At 41.6% G+C, this 19,400-nt stretch overlaps 2 protein-coding genes across 2 annotated transcripts; both read right to left on the reverse strand.

Moving 5' to 3' along the window:
• Positions 1 to 396: 396 nt before the first annotated feature.
• Positions 397 to 9,704, reverse strand: LOC311021248 (uncharacterized protein). The gene is made up of 7 exons (XM_084021703.1): positions 9,524 to 9,704; positions 8,258 to 8,391; positions 6,695 to 6,820; positions 6,490 to 6,517; positions 6,324 to 6,362; positions 3,372 to 3,519; positions 397 to 2,680 (listed from the first exon to the last, which is right to left on the reverse strand). The coding sequence occupies exons 1-7, from the start codon at positions 9,552 to 9,554 to the stop codon at positions 2,635 to 2,637; spliced, it is 552 nt and encodes a 183-aa protein (XP_083877829.1). The 5' UTR covers positions 9,555 to 9,704; the 3' UTR covers positions 397 to 2,634.
• An 8,035-nt stretch (positions 9,705 to 17,739) lies between these two features.
• Positions 17,740 to 18,834, reverse strand: LOC311020728 (protein FAM161A-like; the record flags this gene model as incomplete). The annotated part of the gene is made up of 2 exons (XM_084020934.1): positions 17,740 to 18,502; positions 18,647 to 18,834. 2 exons carry the CDS (start codon positions 18,832 to 18,834, stop codon positions 17,740 to 17,742), a joined length of 951 nt encoding a protein of 316 aa, XP_083877060.1.
• Positions 18,835 to 19,400: the final 566 nt, after the last annotated feature.

Here is a 19,400-nt window from a genome sequence, read left to right on the forward strand (position 1 = left end):
TCCTGTTAAGTCGTCTCATCTCATGTTCATACAGTCTTTTTACCAGTGCAGCAACAGTTTTTATTGTAGTTATCTTATAAGGTTTAGCTCAGATGAGATTTGAATGTGTGGCCGGAGAGGAAGCGGTTTTGTGATCATGTGAACATGAAGTTCTTTCATCTTGGAGAGTTGTGCACAGAAACCCCCTGCATGATTCACCTCCTCTCACACCATGTGAGCGTCGGCTCCACCCTCACTACCCAACGTTGTCCCTCCCTGGCAGAGAAATCACCTGATGTTTATCAGGTGATATGATATGCCTCTGCTGTTGTTGCGCAGCAATAAAACAACAACATCAATCTTTAAAATAGAAGTTTAATTTTTCAAATCAAATCACAAAAGCAAATCACAGTGAAAGCATAACAGAGAAAGATTAATGCAAACAAAGTTAACCGAAGAACTCATAATGGCCATAACCACCTCCTGGTGAGGTTAAATATATGTATAAAATATGTATTATCATTATCAAAATATTCTAGATTCATTCTATGTTGAGTTTAATACCCATATATGAAAATATACATACTGTATATAATAATACATTATGTTATCAGCTCTTGGCAGATAACATTTATTTAAAGAGATATGTATTTTTACACAGTGGAGCTTCAGCAGACACAAAAGGTTTGATGATGTGGTTAAAGGGGATGTGGTAATGATACAGGGTGCTGAAACTACACTGTGGTGCTCTAATAGGAGTCAAATAGCTTCCACAGCTCAGGTTCATGTGAATACCAACAGATCAATGGGTTAGCCAATTCTTACTGAGGTTTGTGCTTGTTATTGTATTATTATTATTATTATTATTATTATTATTATTATTATTATTATTACTCTCTCATCATACATGGCATCATCATGATGTGATTCAATTAAAAGTCTATGAATGATCTTATTGGATTAGTGGCTGTCCTCAAAGTGCACTCACTGGTGCCGCAGAGAGCCTCTTAGCTTCCACAGCCTCAAGAACTTTTCATCTGTGCACCAATTTATGACTGGTAACTAGTGGCTGTGAAATAATTATCATGGCAAAAATAGAATAATAAAATGTATATATATACATATACATACATACATGAACATGCATAAAATGAAACGACAATAGGACACAAAATAGGTGGGGGGGACTAAGGCATTAACGTGAGTGGAATAAAAAGAGAAGTCTTGAGAACATGATTTTTGGCAAACTGATCAAACCATAATACATAGTTCATGCATAACATCTTGGATATAATGGGCCCTAGTTTCGTAGACCAGGCGCAGTCAGCTCTCAGCGCACGTGCGCCACGCCGACGGGGTGTGTCCGCCTGTACTTTGCAAATTTCGTGCACCGCGCAGGCTAGCGCAGGCACACCTCCCGTCTCGCCCACCCGCGCAAGTGGGAAAGAGGGAGGAGAAGAAGGCGTGAGTGGGAGACGAGCAGGAGAGAAGGCGTGAGTGGGATTAACACAGCCGATTCAGATCTTCACCAATCAAATGAGCTCCTCTCCTTTAATGCGTTAGAGGAGGTTCAGTGCAAGTTCCATCATTTGACAACCCGATGACAGAAGCAGCGCCGCCGCTCCCACCACGCGCATCACGCGCTGTGCGTGCGTATCATAATAATAACAATGCCCATATTATAAAAAAAACAGGAGAGAGAGAGGGAGATGTTTTGGTCCGAGAGGCTGAGTTTCCGTTACGCGTGCCATCCGCCTTTGATCTGACGTCAGATGTGACGGGACAATCTATATAGATATAAATTCACGTGTTGATTCAATGAGTTGCATTAAATAGTGTTTGTTGTGATTATTTATTGCATTTAAATGTGCCTGGAACTGTGGAAACCTGCCTGTGAGGTCTTGGTGACGTGTGCGCACTGCGCGCCGTCAGCCAAACTTCCACTCCGCCAGCTGTGATTCGCCTTGAATGAATGGACTTTATTTGCGCCTTGCGCCGAAAGTAGACCAGGTTGGAGCTGGCGAGCTTTCAGCGCAGTCTCGGCGAGGCTTTTTGCCACGAAACTTCCGCTACGCCAAGCTGAATCTGTGACGCCTCCCCTGCTGCGCCGCCACACCCATCTTGGAGCAGGCGATCCACCAAACTGGCCGTGCGCAAGGCCACCCTGCGCCGCCCTGCGCTGCGCCACAAAACTAGGGCCCAATGTGTTTGCAAAATGAAGCAAACCTATGAAAACACCGTTCCCGATAACTTTTTTCTGGCAGCAGTGCAGCATGTTAACATGACGATGGTGCTGGTTGATGTGTTGATGTGCTAGTGCTTGGGAGTGCTGTGTGTTGCAGGAACCCAATCAAAAACTAGGTATAACAGTCATTTGGCCACCTAAGAGCCAATTCATGACAGTGATATAAAGTTAGCTGCATAAAAATGTATAAAATCTGATATGAAAATGTAGTAATGAAAGCACGATGCTACCAAAAAAATGTAGGGGAATGCTGTGAAGAGCTTTTTTGGCATGAAGAGTTAATAATACAGCCGTGGATCTAAGTGTGCAAGAAGAAATGAATTAATTATAACAAATGTAACAGATCAGAAGAAGAGCTTGAATTAAACCATTAAGTCCCATGTAGAAAAGTGAAACGAAGTTCCTCCACATCAGACAACAACGTCGTCCTGCGTCTTCACCGAAGAGTAAAAGCCTCTGAGGATTAGAAAACGTGACAGGTGAGAACAGCGAGGTCAAGTTTAGTGTTGGGTAACATGTTACAAAGTAGCACACTAGACTAGTGTTTCACAGTCGTTTTTGGGGGGGGGGGAGAACACACTTTGTAAAAATGACAATCATTGTGGTCGAATCCACAACAGTCCGTATCTATAAATAGATGTTCCTGACTTTCACCTTATATTATTTTGAATAGATAAACCAGCCATTTCAAGATATACGTTTGATAAGTCACAACTGAAAACATATCTACACGTCAGTAGAACAAACAGAATGTAGCCTTTCATATTAGATTCAATAGTATAAGTTACAATTATCAGAATCAGCTGGGCAAAGGATGGAAAAGTCTTTTTCATTTTTGGTAACAGAAACGCAATTTAACCAGTGACTCTTCTCAGGAGGTAATGCTGTAACATACAATGTTAATGGTGGTAATGTTACCAGATGCTGGTCATGTTATATATTAATAGCGTGATTCAAGGTACCTGTTAACACCATCAGAGAGAATAGATTGTATTAGTGATTCTACTGAAACATTCATCACAATGCAATGCACCAATGTGGGATTTCCATCTGAAAATACAGCTCTTAAATCTTCTCATCACACATAACCTGCTCCAGTCCGAATAATACAGGTAATGTGTGCAGTAATGTTTTGACTCTGTAATACCTCAGAGATGCAGCTGCGACTGTAAAGGACCGACTCCAAGCATCTCTGAACCTGTAGCCCAGCAGCCCCAGCCCCAGCAGCCCCAGCCCCAGCCCCACCAGCCCCAGGCTGATGCCAATGATCCAGTTGCTGGATGGCTCCAGAATTTCTGCCAAGAGAACAGATTGTTTGACAGTTTACCCATCAAGAGGCAACATTTTTAATTTACTTCAAAAGTGCAATAGTTCATTCAAATAATGTGGTCAAGCATGTTTTCATCATTAATGGTTACCAAAAATAGAGTTTGTCGCTTTCTTAAAGGGCAAGAGAACGATCTCTTCATCCAAATGTCAGGTGTGTGCAGACAGAAATGTCATTCACACCATCATGTGTGCCTTTTGAATCCCCCACACAACAGATGTTAAAAGGAAAACGACAATCAAAATTCATACGGTATTCCTACAGTCGAAGATCAATTAAATATTAATAAACACAAACAATCTCCCAAATCCAGAAACTAGAGTGATAAAATACTTTTAGATTTTTGAAGCATGAATGCAATCAGCAAAAGTAAAAAGCTGACGTTGGGCTATAAAAAAAACTACATCACAGTCACATGACTTCATGTCACCACCACTAAGCTAAAGGCAGGCGTCTTTATACTTGACGACATCACAAGTTTGAGACGTACTTCTCGGGTTTCTGGCTTTGACTGAGAGGCTTATTTGATCTTTGTCACACCGGTACGACCAGCATTTGTCTCATTTTTGTGTCCCTTTTGTTTTCTTATATATTCCCCTTCCTAGAGGGATTTGTGTCTTTGAGGTTTACCACAACAATATTGTTTTGATTTTATTTAGTTTATGTTCTTGTCTTATTTTACTTTATTTTAAAATATGGTTAGGTCTATATTACAGCATGTATGTAATGTACGAGATAGAAATAACATATTTGAATTCTTATCGTAGGTGGTGTTGCCCTTTAACTGTAAGGTTGCAAGCAACGTACTCACTTTTCAACCTGATCACTTTTATGTTTTTCAATGAGAATGATGTAAAAATTATAAATCCTTCTAATATTGCAATCACATCCCAATAACAGTCAAAATGACCACCATTGGGGGCGGTTGGTGGCGCAGTGGATAAGGCAGCCGCCCCATGTACGGAGGCTCGGCCTTGGCGCGAAGATCAGGGGTTCGACTCCCGGCCCGGCGATCTCTTTCGCGCATGTCTTCCCCCTCTATCTCCCCTTTCCACACTGTCTCTCTCTACAAAAATCAATAAAAAAAAGGCGTGCATGGCACTCTAGCACTCTAGCCAAAAAAATAATCTTAAAAAAAAAAAAAAAATGATCACCATTGACGTTTTTTTAATTTTTGAAATCATGCAGCCCTACATTGTGGGAATGTTTGATTTGCTTAACTTAGCGTGCTTACCAGGTGGTGCATTAAAGCTGTGGTCTACGATTTGAAAGGTTTGAAAAAGCATCCCCCCCCACACACACACCCCTCCTCTCTGTGCTCCTTAATCCCTCCCCTCCGAGCTCGTATCGCCCTCCCCTCGTCCAGGCTAACGTCTCCGTCATAAAATAGACAATACTGCAGAGACAGGAAAAACTAACGGCATCTTTCACAGTCATAAGCCAGCATTGGCATGAAAGTTATCTGTGTCACAACATCCACAATAAAGATGAAAGATTACCTGCTCCAGGGCTCTCAAGTTTTTAACTTAGTTCAGAGGGAGATTTTGGCTGACCGTGCAATGCCGTCGCGTTGCCGCGAGTTTCGAGAGACGGGGCGCCGCCTCCCGCAAGCTCTTGAAAATCTTTTAAACTGACCGTTATCGATCTAAAATCAAGACAGATTCAGCAACTGCATAGCTTTTTCTCGCATAAAATGTTTTCAGAAACACATTTCGATGAACTATTTGCGTAAATTAAGAAAATGTTTTTTTTTAATTATCTCGTTAATTTGTCTGCGTGAGAAATACTAGATGTGGCGTGGGAACAGGTTGAAATGCATGACTTGAGAGCCCTGCTTTTCAACAGAAACTCTGCTGCATCAGCATCGCTCTTCAGATCCATATCTTCGCGGAGCTTTCGCCACCGTTCAAATGATGATCCAAGGTTTACTCGGGTCTGAGCCCTCTTTACGTCGTTGGTTTCTGTCTTTTCAGTGACAGACTTTCTCTTTCTTTCAGCCTTTGCCAGCGGGACAAGCAGAGGCTGCTTGCTACTGCCGCTCTGCTTCCCCTCCATACCTGAACTGCTCAGGGCAACAAGCGTCTTGTCCGCTCGTAGTTTCAAATGTGGAAGTGAGTCGGGACGAGGCGTGAGCAGGAGAGTGAGCGAGGATTGGATCAGAAAATTTATCCAGTAGCAGCCATGCGGACCGGATGGCTACTACTGGATCAATTTTGGCTCAATTGACAAATCTTTCAAATCGTAGACCAGAGCTTTAAATCAGGGGTAGAAGTGCTCTTTTTACCTAAATAGAATCATGCTAATCTTTCAACATAATTTATTTTCCTGCCTTGTTGTGCATCTTTTGTTCACAAGCTAAGGGATGTGACTTAAATGCAGCGTAGTACAGACAAGTACAATCATTGAGTTACAAAAAAACTTCTTAAATACAAGGAAAACACTTTTTTTAAATATAGTTTGTTACAGTAACAAGAGTAAATGTAATGTTTTTACTTTCGCTTTACTTTCGTATTTATGAATGAAAAGTGCTTTGATGCAAAACATCTGCAATGTCATTCTAGATCAACAGGAAGTGGTGGCACATAACCTTTACATAACGCCCACTCAGGTTTTGACTCAAGTGAGAGATTTCATAATTGTTTTTCATTCACGCGTTCTGTCTTTTATGCTCAGTTCACATGTTTATCACGCCTGAGCTGTTACCTGATACCACTCCTAAGATATCCGATACAAATATAAACTAACAGATGATTTATTAAAGTTTGTTCCTACCTCGGCCGTTCTTCAGCCCGGCATCTTCACTGCAGTTGGCTGTAATTAAAGAACATTGTATAAATAACAATAACAATTATTTCAAACTGAATGAAACTAAATGAAAGTTATAATAAATAACCATATAAGTCACTTTGGACAAAACATGGCAGCTAATGATACTCACTGGTGCAGATGCCCATCAGTTTCCTCCCCTAAGCAGAGAGAATAGATTGTATTAGTGATTCTACTGGAACATTCATCACAATGCAATGCACCGATGTGGGGTTTCCATCGGAAAATACAGCTCTTAAATCTTCTCATCACACATAACCTGCTCCAGTCCGAATAATACAGGTAAGGTGTGCAGTAATGTTTTGACTCTGTAATACCTCAGAGATGCAGCTTCGACTGTAAAGGACCGACTCCAAGCACTTGCAGGTACGAAGAGTCCGGTCACTTTTCATCACCACCACCAGCTTGTCAAAATCATTCCCCTTATTTGCCAGCACGTGGTTCTACAGTCGACAAATGGAAAAAATCACAACAGTTTTACAAACTGGTTCAGATTTCCAGGTCACATGACCAGTGACCCGTGACCAGTGATACCTCGACCATCACCTCCTTCATAACAAGCTCACGTGTCACAAATTATACTGAAACACTCCTGCACAGAACTGGACCTGAAGATGTGTGATATCTTGCAATACTTTTTTTACAGTTAACAGGACTAACTGTCAGAAAAGTCAAACGCAGGTGTCACTAACATAAAGAATGGCTGCAGTCCATTCAGGTGTGTACAGGAGCCCTGAGAAGTGATATTTATAAAACATCAAAATATACATTCAGGTGAAGTCTGAAAGCTTTTCCTGGCAAAACTTCTGTTTTTTTTTTTCATCTCTAGGAACGGGTAAAAACATTTTTTTCCCGATGAAATTCTTTTTTTTGTCAGGATCATTTTCAGGATAAATATTGGATGTTGTAGTATTTATTTTTGACCACAAGAGACTCAAGTGCAGGGATGTGAATTGAATGTAGCAAAGTACTTGACATAGAAGTGAAATTACTGATAGTTAGAATATGTTTGGGATTTACCAAAGAGAAAATGTCATGTGTTACTTCCTTCCTGATGGTATTCATGAATGAAAAGTGCATTGGTGCAAAATGTCTTTGATGTTGCAACTGTCTCAGTCATGAGTGACTGTAAACAGGAAGTGGTGACGCATAATCAAAGCCTCAATAAGAACAACACCTCAGTGTTTGCCAAACAAATAGAAAAGTGAGACAATGATGTTATTCACACTTCACTTTCATTCACATTTTCATTTCTCAAGTGAACACAATCAGGAATCAGGAAGTAAGCATTGACGTAAGTAGGCCGTCCAATTATTTTCTCCAGCCTGACTTTTTTGATTGAACGGGATTTTACAGTCCTGCCACAGCCACAGATGATTTTTTTTATTTGATTTTATGTCGGAGCATTTCATGTATTCATTGCTATCGGTATGTTATGAGGATTTCAAGTAATATAACAGATAGTGTTTCTGAATAGGACATAACACGTAGGTAAAGTTATGTGAATTACAACTCACCTGGAAGAAAACATGAATGCTTTTAGTCTCTTGTGGTCAAAATGAATATTACAACAGCAACAAAAATGTCACCTGACATTACTTTCAAACTTTTTTTTTTATCTAAAAAGTTAATCTTTCCAAGTTGGAAAGATTAACCTGTCAAAAAGTTGTTTTTCACCATTTTTTTGGTCCTAATCACGGGACTTCCATTGTGCCTGTGCATTGCACGGGTTCATCACTGATATTAATAAGTTACACCAGTGCTATCACAGGCTAATCATGTCTACCATGAGAAAGTATGCATAGTGTTTTGCCCTGTGATTGTTTTAACACAGACATGTATCACGTCAGAATAAAACCATCCCGGCTTGTCTGACTCACAGTGCTGTTCATCCAATGGTAGAAGCAGTCCGTCGCTTTGAACTTCGGTATACTGTACAGAGTCGCTCCACCATCCTGAGTGACGGAGCAGGGAATGTCCTCCTGAGCACTGCAAACCTTCACGATGACGACAACTGGGGGAAGAAGAAACACAAGAGAAAACTGCTGCTCAGATAACGTTGTTTTAGCAAAGATCATGTGAGCATTATTATGTTCGTCTTCATGACCGAGATGCCAAACTTACATGAAAGCATTCTACTGCCTGTAACATGGTGTTTAATGAATCTCCAATGTAGAGCAATCCCACAAACTGAAGAATGGTGAACGGCTGAGGTGGGTAGAGTAACCAAAAACTGTACTCAAGTAAGAGTGTTGTTACTTTAGAATAGTTTTACTCAGGTAGAAGTAAAAAGTAGTCATACAAAATACAGTTACCTGAGTAGAAAGTATTCAGTGAAAAAAACTACTCAAATACTGAGTTACTGCTGAGTAACTTCTGATTTACTGGTTCAATAATCAGAGCATGAATGTAAAATAGAGAAAATATAAAATATCAATGTGCCAATTCAGATATTGCCAAACAATATCCCTTTAACTAAAACAATAATAAATTCAATATTTACAAAATTCAGCCCCAAGAAACGCTAATAAATCCTCAACTTGCTTAATTTAGTAGTTTCAAAACCTTCTCTTCTGTCAGACTGTCACTCATTTTCATAACAAAGCTTTTGAAACCAGCCTTTACGCTCCGCTGGTAATGCTAGAGATGTTTGGTGCATCTGGTGAAAGACGACCAGGAGGAGGGAGGGAGGCCTGGCTGTGGGCTTGGCCCGCGAAAGAGCACCCGCGGCCGGCCTTACTACCGAGCTCACAGATCCCCCTGGATGTCTGGACCGCGGAGATTTTTTTCTGGTGTCATGTGACTGCCGGGCTACGTTTGATTGGTGAAACGGAGTCATTCGAGTAAACAGATCGCGCGTTGAATAAAAAGGGATTAAAACATTTAAAGTAACGAGCGGAACGTAGCTCAACCACCTTCGGTTTTTACTTCGGGCTCTTAACGGGAACGCGTATCCAAGTCCGTGAGTCCGTGAAGCCCGGCCCCCATGCTCAAGCACTCACGCGGATGATGAAACATGTAATGTGTAATGCATACTTGACTCCAGACTAAAGATACCGCCAACGAATTATAAGTAAGGATGACTTCTCGTTCAATGCACGCTACAGGTTGTATGGTTTCGGTTATTCGGTAAGAAAGTTACTTACGTGACATAAACACCAGCGCATTCCGCAACATCTCCGCGCGCGCACCTGAGTCGTGTGAGTCGCACGTGCACACAGAAAACGTCTTCCCGGGACTCAACCGAAGCAGTCGTATGCGTCCTCTTCTCTCTGCCGGTCTGTGTGTGTGCTCTCTCTGATGATCCGACCGTCTATGTTTCTTTCCTTCCGCTGTCCTTCCCCCGACCAGCAAACCTGCTGAAGTAGCATGCCACTTCCCTGGGCGCCAGTGGGCGGGGAGGGAAGGAGGGAGGGGGAGAGGGGTGGCTGATGAAATCTAGCATACAGAAGGACAGCGCACTGTATCTCATTGTGTCAAACCACACACCACACAAACCAGAAACACACCTCTCAGTCACTCTCACTGTATTGTATCCACTGCTGCTGTCCTCTTAGAGGTAATCATGTACTCGTTGTCCTGCCTGCTGTGACCTCTGCTGTTGCTGCTCTCATTAATTGTAACATTTCTGTCACATGGATCGACTATGATGTCTTTTGTTGTATTTTTGTGTATTACAAGTCTGTCCATCCTAGCAGAGGGATCCCTCCTCCTCTACCCAGGGTTCGATGGAGGGTCCCGGGACTGAGGATGTTGGAGGCTGTCCAGATTGTAAAGCTCTCTGAAGCAAATTTGTGATTCGGGGCTATGTAAATAAAATAAAATGTTATTGAACTTCTACATCAAAATGAAAGTCACAACAATCCTTTTGCAAAATGGCATTTTTGCAACATACTGGTGCACCAGCACCGTCTGAATGACGAAGCAGCAACAACACACTGATGTATTTTCATACCCAACACGGTAACACTTTACAATAAGGGTCCGTTAATTAACGTTACTTAATGCATTATTCAGCATGAATTAACAGTTTAATAAAAGTTCAATAACCATTATAATGTATTACTTAACATCAATTATCATATTAGTAAATGCATTAATAAGCAGTTAATTAATGTCTACTGCTCAGAGTTAATTAATACATTAATAAGCATTAATAAAGTTACATCCTATAATTAGTCATCCTTATGTATGCATTACTTAGTATTAATTAATATATTAGTTAATATGTTAATAATGTATCTAGTAATCATTTACTAATGGTGTTTGTTTGGAGTGATTAAGCATTAAGAAACAGCAACCTAATACATCTACTAATCATTCGCTAATGGTGTAAATGTTACCTGGATGGGCATTAATATATATTGTATTACTTAACATTAGTAACCTGAAAAATTACAGGAGTGCCTCATAAGCATTACTTAACCATAGTTAACCATTACTGAATGCTATTTCAGCTATTGTAAAGTGTAACACATGTATCCCTTAAGTAACACATTATAAATGCTTAACTGCCTCATAAGCATGACTTAACCACTAATAGTTGAAATGTAGTTGAAGCAATCACATAAAGAATTTCACACATTTTATTCAAAACAGAATAAAACAGATTATCACAGATAACATTATAACATGTAACATAACATTAACTCGCAGAGGAGAGCTTTCAACAAACATGAACATCTCTTATTTGGTAACATGATAATATGGTGAGGGGGCATGAAGCACAGTGTGTGTGTTTATGCTGCAGAGCCATATCAGGCTACCCTCTGTTCGCTCCCTGTCGATCAGTCTTCCCGCTCAGTCAATCTACCCGTCTGTCTATTTACCCAATCTGTCAGTCTACTTGTGTCAGTCTACGTGTGTCAGTCTACCCCTGTTTCCACACTATCTCCCCCGTCAGTCTGTCACTGACCCCCCCCCCCCCGTCAGTCTGTCCCTCCCGTCAGTCTGTCACTGACCCCCCCCCCCCCCCCGTCAGTCTGTCCCCCCCGTCAGTCTGTTTCTGACCCCCCCCCCCCCCCGTCAGTCTGTCTCTCCCGTCAGTCTGTTTCTGACCCCCCCATCAGTCTATCTATCCCCGTCAGTCTCCCCACTGTCTGTCTGTCTGTCTGTCTGTCTATCCCTGTCATTCTCCCCATGTCTGTCTCTACACTGTCTATCAGTCTACCTGTTTGTCCATAAGTCTTCCCCCCTTTGTCAGTCAATCTATCTGTCTCCCCACTGTCTGTTAGTCTAAACGTTCTTTGTTATGCACAGGAGCTTTCTATCATCCTTCATTTTACTTATTTTAGCAGAAATTACTTGGTTGGCCTTTATAACCTCCTCGCATCTTTTAGCAAAGTCCGCCACCGTCCCTCCCTTCTCCACCTGATCATATTCTTCTGGAGCAGTTATTGCGAGCTCAGCAATCGCTGCAGTCTTCACAATAGTAAGTCTGTCTACTCCATACTTCTCAAAGGATTTGGCCATATTCTTCCCCGTCTTGAAAATGGCAAGGACTTCCTTGTACCTCGTCACCACATCTCCTGGTCCTCCAACTAATATAAACACACAAGAACCAGAAGGAATGTATCATTTGAATCATGAGATGGGTGAGAAGAAAATACATAATCATTGTATTATAATGTCAATGTTCAATGTGCCGCGGGACACACTGATCCCATGTGACACCTCAACACAGTGTAGAAAGGTAAGATTAATATACATTTTACCCTCATTTCCAAATTTGCCTCATTGAATACCCTCTCATAAAAGTGCAATACAAATGTAATAAATAGATATTTATTTTCACTTTCACCACACTTTCCAGACCCATAGATATAAAGTTTATTATAATTGTTTCATATTTTTTCCCAAAATGAGCCAATATTTTCCAAAAATAGATTCAAAGTGGAATATTTGGGATGAAGATATTGCAGCATTGACTGTGTCAGTAATTGATATAATAGATTTTGATGCATTATTACTTTTGGAACAATGAGAGTAATGTACTGTAATTCTGGCATATAATAATTTTATTCCACGAATACTAGTGATGTCCAACTGAAGCTTCGTGAAGCATTTTCTTTATTTTCTGAGCCCAATAGATGGCGCTCTCTGTTCAACAAAGGGTTGAAGGCCGATATATTTCCATTGCTTTCAACCCTTTGTTGAACAGAGAGTGCCATCTATTGGGCTCAGAAAATAATTTGTTTTATAGTTTATTTGATCAAAAGAAAGTCTCCACTCACCTATTAGATGAGTGGAATAGCATGTTTATGCAGACACAGTGTGTGTGTGTGTGTGTGTGTGTGTGTGTGTGTGTGTGTGTGTGTGTGTGTGTGTGTGTGTGTGTGTTGTGTGTGTGTGTGTGTGGGCTCTATTGATTTTTTTTTTCTCTCAGCCATATTCACACTCACTCTTTTATATCAGTTCTAATATGCCAAGACCATTTCATTTAAATATATATTTATAATATTTATATATTTAAAGTAGCCTAGAATCTTCACTCACCATCAGAGAGCTGAGTCCTGCAAATATCATGTTCTGATGTGACATCTGAAAGTTTTTCCTCCAGGAACTCAGCACGTGCTTTCCACTTGTCCCTTTCCTTTCTCAGAGTGTCCATGGCAGCTTTGGCAGTTGGGGCCTCTGTAGTCTTATTACCTATTTAGAACAGAACATAGAAATTCCAAAATTACCTAAATTTGACTGGTCAAATTATGGTGTGTATCCCAGCTTCCTTCCCTAACGTTAACGTTAGCAGTAACACTTTATTTGAAGGGTGATGAGACATGACACTATCATAGACATAACAGAGCACATGTCATTGATGTCGTCAATACACAATTTCATGTCATTAGTGAAATTTAAGTTTACAGATACTGTTTTATTACTTTCAGATTTGTGCACAGTGTGATTCTCTTTTTTTGTGAGTATATTTTTTCTAAAATGAGAGGCTGAAATTTAAGTTCACTGATAGTAATAATTGGAAATTTGTTCTATCTTTTGCTGTATTATTGTTGTAATGTAAAAGGGGTAGGTGAGGGTGAGACGGGAGTAGATTATCACTCCTGTCCCATCCCACTCCCACAAAAATAATCCTGTCCCTTCCCAATCCCAGAAGAATGACTCCGATCCCATCCTGCTCCCGTGTTTAGCCGGAGTCTTTCATTTAAAAACAATTGAAAAAACCTGACCTATTGTTATTACAATTCCAAGTCCTTCCCGCTCCCGTTGACTTTTTTCCTGTCCCGTCCCAATCCCATCATGACTAGTGAAATTGACTCCCATTGCATGTCAGATGTCAGCCTATATTAGGTGTATTAGCATTAGCTTCTACGCACCCTTTCGGGTACATGACTGAGAAGTCAGTCTTTGAAATGTACCGATATAAACTTCTTCTTCTCCATTATTATTCAAGTGTCACTCAGTCAAATATGAAACCATCTTTTGCAAAGTTGACATTTTGTCAGAATGATGTATTTGTTATGACAACTTGAATTGTGAACTTTGCAAAAAAGTGTCATAAATGCAGTTGCGTGGTGTGGGGAAAATTTCCGAGGAAGCCAAGTGAGACACAACCTCTAAGCTGTGTATGTTTTACGGGGTGGGAGCAGAAAAAGGGATGTTGCAGTTTATATGTTGCTATTTCCCGTGGTCGGATGAACTATTAGAGCGCCCCGCATCATTTTACCAGGACTGACACACGCTGAGCACCGACTCTCTCTCTCTCTCTCTTATATCATGATTCAGGGAGCAAGAATCCTTGTCAAAAAGGAGACAGGGCCAGCAGAATAGCTGCTGTAGCTTGGCGCTACCAGCTAGCCACTCAGTGCGGACGTAATTCTCCTCATTAAAGGTCCGAAAACCTCTCTTCCTCTCCGTACGGACAACGTACTACGGAGCTACGGAGCTCAAGTTTTGGTGTTGGCCGGCCGTCAGATTTAATCCTGAGTTGCTGTTGTAGAGGCAGTTTAGTAAAATTATTTTTTACTAAATACTCAAAATCTCCATAATCACGCTTAAAAAATCAGCTAGTTTATCAAGAGATGAACACAAAGCAACAAATCTTCGATTATTTCATTCATTGACGTTGACGTTGATAACATACTGTGATTTGATTGGCCTGATGCCAACGAGTTCCCTTTACACTGTCCTGACCAATCACAGGGGAGCAGTGTCAGCAATAGCCTCACCTGATTGGTCAATCATTCTTTATTTTTTTCACCAAGGGAGGCCTCCTCATAGACAACAGGGTGCAGTAACATGTTTTCAACGCTCATTCACCCCGTAACATTTAGAGGGGTGCTGTTTTACACATCAGATCATGAAACGAATAATTAAATGAATAATTAATGAAGAGAGACGAGGAGATGACAGCCACATCACAGAGGGATTACGGAAACTGTTAAAAAAGTGATTTTATTAAATGATGGTTATATTCAGAAAAAACTGAGGAAGCCTGGCTTCCCTTGGCCTCTGCAAGAAAACGCCACTGCATAAATGTAACATTAAGAGCTAACTGTTAAACGTAGTTAGATTATTCTTACCCTGATTTCCAGATGAATTTCCTTTTCTCGGTTTCTCCTTCTGTGTATTTAGCCTGGTCCTGTATGGAGGTGAGACGACAAGCTCATCCATCTTGAGAAGCCCGTAGTCGCGGTCTGAGTGGTCAGTGCGCGCGAAGAAAACGTATGCTGCGTTTCAGCCAAGAAAAAGTTATGCTGCGTTCCAGGCAGCTCGGAAATCAGTCTTTTCCGAACTCCTACTTTAAAAAGTGCACCGATCAATGTCGGTGCTCCCACTCGGGAAATTCCGACACTTCTTGGAGAGTCAGTTGTCGCACATCACACAGCAATGTCCAATGTCAAGGTCTGGAACGCTTTGAAGACAGAAATGGGAGTTTTCAATGGGGAAATCCAGAGTTCCGAGTTGCCATGAATGCAGCATTAGCGCACCGGAACTCAGGAGTTATCGCGGTAAACACAGAGCACAGCATGCGTGGGTTTAAGCTAGCAATGAAGCTGAGAGAGCTGACAGAAGGCAAAAAAAACACGAAGAATCACCTCAAACTTATCGAATGGCTCCAAAAGAAAAAGTACTGAGAAGGAAGATCAAGTGCGACCGGTGTCACCATAGCATGAAGCTAAAGAAAAAGAGAGCCTCCGTGGACCGATTTGAATGGTAGGTAACTTTAGCTTAAACTTTAACATTGTGGGATAACTTTTTTAGTCAGTATTATTATTCAGTATTACCGGTATATCAGTATTATTATTGTTATTATTATTATTATTATTACATTTGAGTAGAACATGCAAACAAGCAGAACATGGAAACTGCTGTTAACAAAGTATTTGGGTAGTAAAACCAGCATTTTTAATGTATCCAAGCCTTCTGTATCGTAGCTACATGTGTGAAGTTGTTAACACATCAAACCGATTGGAAATTGGTCGAATATTAAGTGAATAATTGGAAGAGTTAATACAAGCCTTCTGTCGCGTGCACACAGCGGTCTGATATTATTTATTTATTATTATTATTTATTTATATTTCTTGATATTGCTTAGTGCCTCTTACCCATACCTATACATTCACTGACGGCTCTGCTGGGCCTGTTAAAAAATGGCGGCTGTTTAGGCGTCTATCTATATTATGCCTATGGCTGCCCCCACCAGTTTGTCATATAGTATTGACAGTCTTGTACCAAGGCTAGTGGTGCCTGAACCCACCACATAATGTGTAAGCTAATTTATACCTCTGTCATTATTGTATTTTCCAGGAGGTGTTGCAAGCGCAAGAAGTCTATTCGACACCAGTCGATTTTCACAAGATCGAAGGTGTCTCTGTTCAACTGGATGCAATTTGTGTACAGGTTTGACAAATAATACATTTATTTCTGTTTGGTGTTTGGATGTGTGTAGCCCACTAAGCTCCTGTTGTCACAATACTGAGATTTCTAACTTTGGCAATATTTGTCTATATTTCAAATGTTGTTGACAATACTACAAATCAGTGGCAGGTTACCTTTAAGTAAGCCTAAATTAATGTATGGCTTTTACTATACATTAGTCATTGGGTTTTGACTGTAATTATTTCGCACTATTTCAAGGTTTTCTCAAGGACTGAGGTTGCGCCAGCTTGATTTCATGATGGACAACGTTGCTGGGTCCTCAAGAACCCTTTCAAGAATGGCAAAGCAACTGAGGGAGGTCTGCGTGACAGCGATGGAGAGGCTGCGTCACAGAGAAGGACAGAGAATAGGGGGAAGGAGGCATTTCGTGGTGATAGATGAGAGTCACTTCAGACATAAAAGAAAGGTAACTTTTTATATTAACACCCCCCCCCCCCCCCCCCCAAAAACAAACAAACAAACTATAGCACTCTGATCGTAGCACTGTTGCTCTTGAAGTACTACTTTACTCAGATGAGGACCTAAAACTTGTTCTATTTTTAGCTCTTACTTTATCGGCAATGATACGTTGTGGTTTCTTTGTTTCCTTCTTTTGACAAATGTACTTATTGTAAGTCGCTTTGGACAAAAGCGTCTGCTAAATGACCTAAATGTAAATGTAAATGTATTAACTGCTACAAATTGTTCAGCTGCTAATTATGACTTGTCTATTATCTTGTCTTGTCTATTATGACTTGATTATGTACTAGTCTTGTGATGCCCGACGTTCAGATCGAGACTAGGCAAGACTTTCCTGCTCCTTTCTGAACATTGATAATGATGCATTTGTTTGCTACTTCCTTTGGTTCAATTTGAATATTTCCATGGGCAGAACAAGTAAATGAAATTAAAGGAAAATCTGTGTTAGTCTGTCATCCTCAACCAATGGCTGTGTTGTGGTTAGCTCTGCTCTGTTATCAGAAATATGTTTAGAAAGAAGAGTTTAGATGTTATGTCAAAGACATTTACCAATTGAAGAAAGGCACCAAATACAAGCGCAACAGTACAAGTGAGGCGCAGTGCATGTATGCGGTCTCCAGCCGAGAGCAGGGTGCGGATTTTTATTTTAAAAGTTGGACCAGGGCTCCCACTCCATCCCGCTCCAATTTTGCTCTGGGGCCACCCATGCCTGACCCACAATAAGTTTGTTTTCTAGCTGGATCTGTATGTTATAGTAAAGTATGTAATTGATTCAATTATTTTTCAAATTGTGGGAGGGAAGAGACCTGAAACAGAACTCATACTGGACTCTGACGATGCCAGGTTTGGATTTAAGTGTACAACGCTGCTTTTTTTTGGACAGGTCCGTGAGCAAGGAGCAAGGAAATTCTCACCTGCTCTTGTCCTCTCAATTGCAGAGAAACGATCGGTTTGCTGATTGACAGAAGCCTAGTTGAAACAGCAGGCCATCATTTATATTGTCCATGCTTATAGTGATGAAAAACGGGAATGTATGGGTAAAAAATCGATGGACAGCTCTATCTGCTTCTTCACTGGCCTGGAGGACGGACGTCTCTGAGGCTTACGGCAGTCGGGAGAGGAGTCTGGCTCCAGGCCAGAGTTTGGATCACTTTGGCCCTCCGTGGCCTCCCTCTCCAGAGCGCAGATGGGTAAAACCCTGCAGCCTGTGGCGGTGTTTGCTCTGTGCTTGGTTCCGTACACCGAGCTGGGCATGGGCCGAGCCTTGAAGGCCCGTCGCTCCTCTTCGGGCCCCAGCTTCCCCAGCTCTGCCACAATCTTCGCCTCCCTCTTCCTCCTCTCTCTCTCCAGGAAATGGAAAGGCTGTGGCGAAGCAGCAGCAGAGGCCTTCTTACTTGTGTCGCTGCCATGACTGCTACCTCTTCGGTTGGAGCGCTGAATGGGGCGACGGCTGATCATCTTGTAGAGAGGGAGATGTATGTGCGCCGGTGCTGGTGATGCCCGGAACTTTTTCTGGCATTCCTGGAGCTCCTCCAGCTCCCGTCTTAGCAACGTGTTCTCCAGCTCGATCTCAGACCGAGTCCGCACCTTGTGCCTCTTCCTCTCCTCCTCTCTCAGCATCACCTGGAAGGGTTTGGGCACGGTGACCTTGAAGTTTGACCTAACCCTGACCCCAGTTTGACGGGACATTCTTCCCTGTGTAGTCGGACGGGAGGCCTGGAATCGAAACTGCTTCTGGGTCATTGTTTCGTCAGGGCTCAGCAAGAAATACCTGGAGAAAAGAGAGGAGGGTGAAATGTGACAAATCATCTGAACTGATGACAAAATGTCATCTTGGAATCTTAATACAATTAACTTCCTCCTCACCCGGCTTCCTCTCCAAATTTAAAAACTTGTCTGCGACTACTTCACCAACCTCTCAAAGGTTCGGTCCTGGTCAGGATTCCTCCTTAGGTTATCCAGCTCCAGTTCCCCCGTGCTGTCCCCTCCATAGAGCTCTGATTGATCTGAACCGCTGGATGTGTCATGGAAGTCCAGCTCCTCCTGGGAATTGATCCTCTGCAGTTTTCTGGCAGCGCCGCTACTGGAGGGTGCAGCGATCATATATCATTATATGACTTGCCAACGAAGACACCTTTTAACAATCTAAAATAATTTATCACACAGCCACAATGTGTCTGAACCTCGTTGTTTTTCCATCATTAAATATGATGTGTATGTTAACATTTAGTTGGTTTTATTGTTTTATTTTATTTGAGGCTGTATTTTATTTTGAGACAGGAAGTGGAGCAGCTGGTCCAGTGGTGCAGTCAGAACCACCTGGAGCTTAACCCCAAGAAGACTGTGGAGATGACAGTGGACTTTAGGAAAAGTCCCCCACCACTCCTCCCCCTTGCCATTCACAATGACACTGTGTCCAATGTGGATTCCTTCAGGTTCCTGGGATCAACCATCTCACGGGACCTAAAATGGTCTCCCCACATTGACACTATCCAGAAGAAGGCCCAGCAGAGGTTATACTTCCTGAGACAGCTAAGGAAGTTTAATCTGCCTAAGGAGCTGCTGACTACTTTCTACTCAGCGATCATTCAGTCTGTCGTCTGCACCTCCATCACTGTCTGGTTTGGGTCAGTCACCAAACGAGACAGGGCCAGACTGCAACGGACAAT

The sequence above is a fragment of the Eutrigla gurnardus genome, assembly GCF_963514095.1.
Source record: "Eutrigla gurnardus genome assembly, chromosome: 11".
NCBI lineage: Eukaryota > Metazoa > Chordata > Actinopteri > Perciformes > Triglidae > Eutrigla > Eutrigla gurnardus.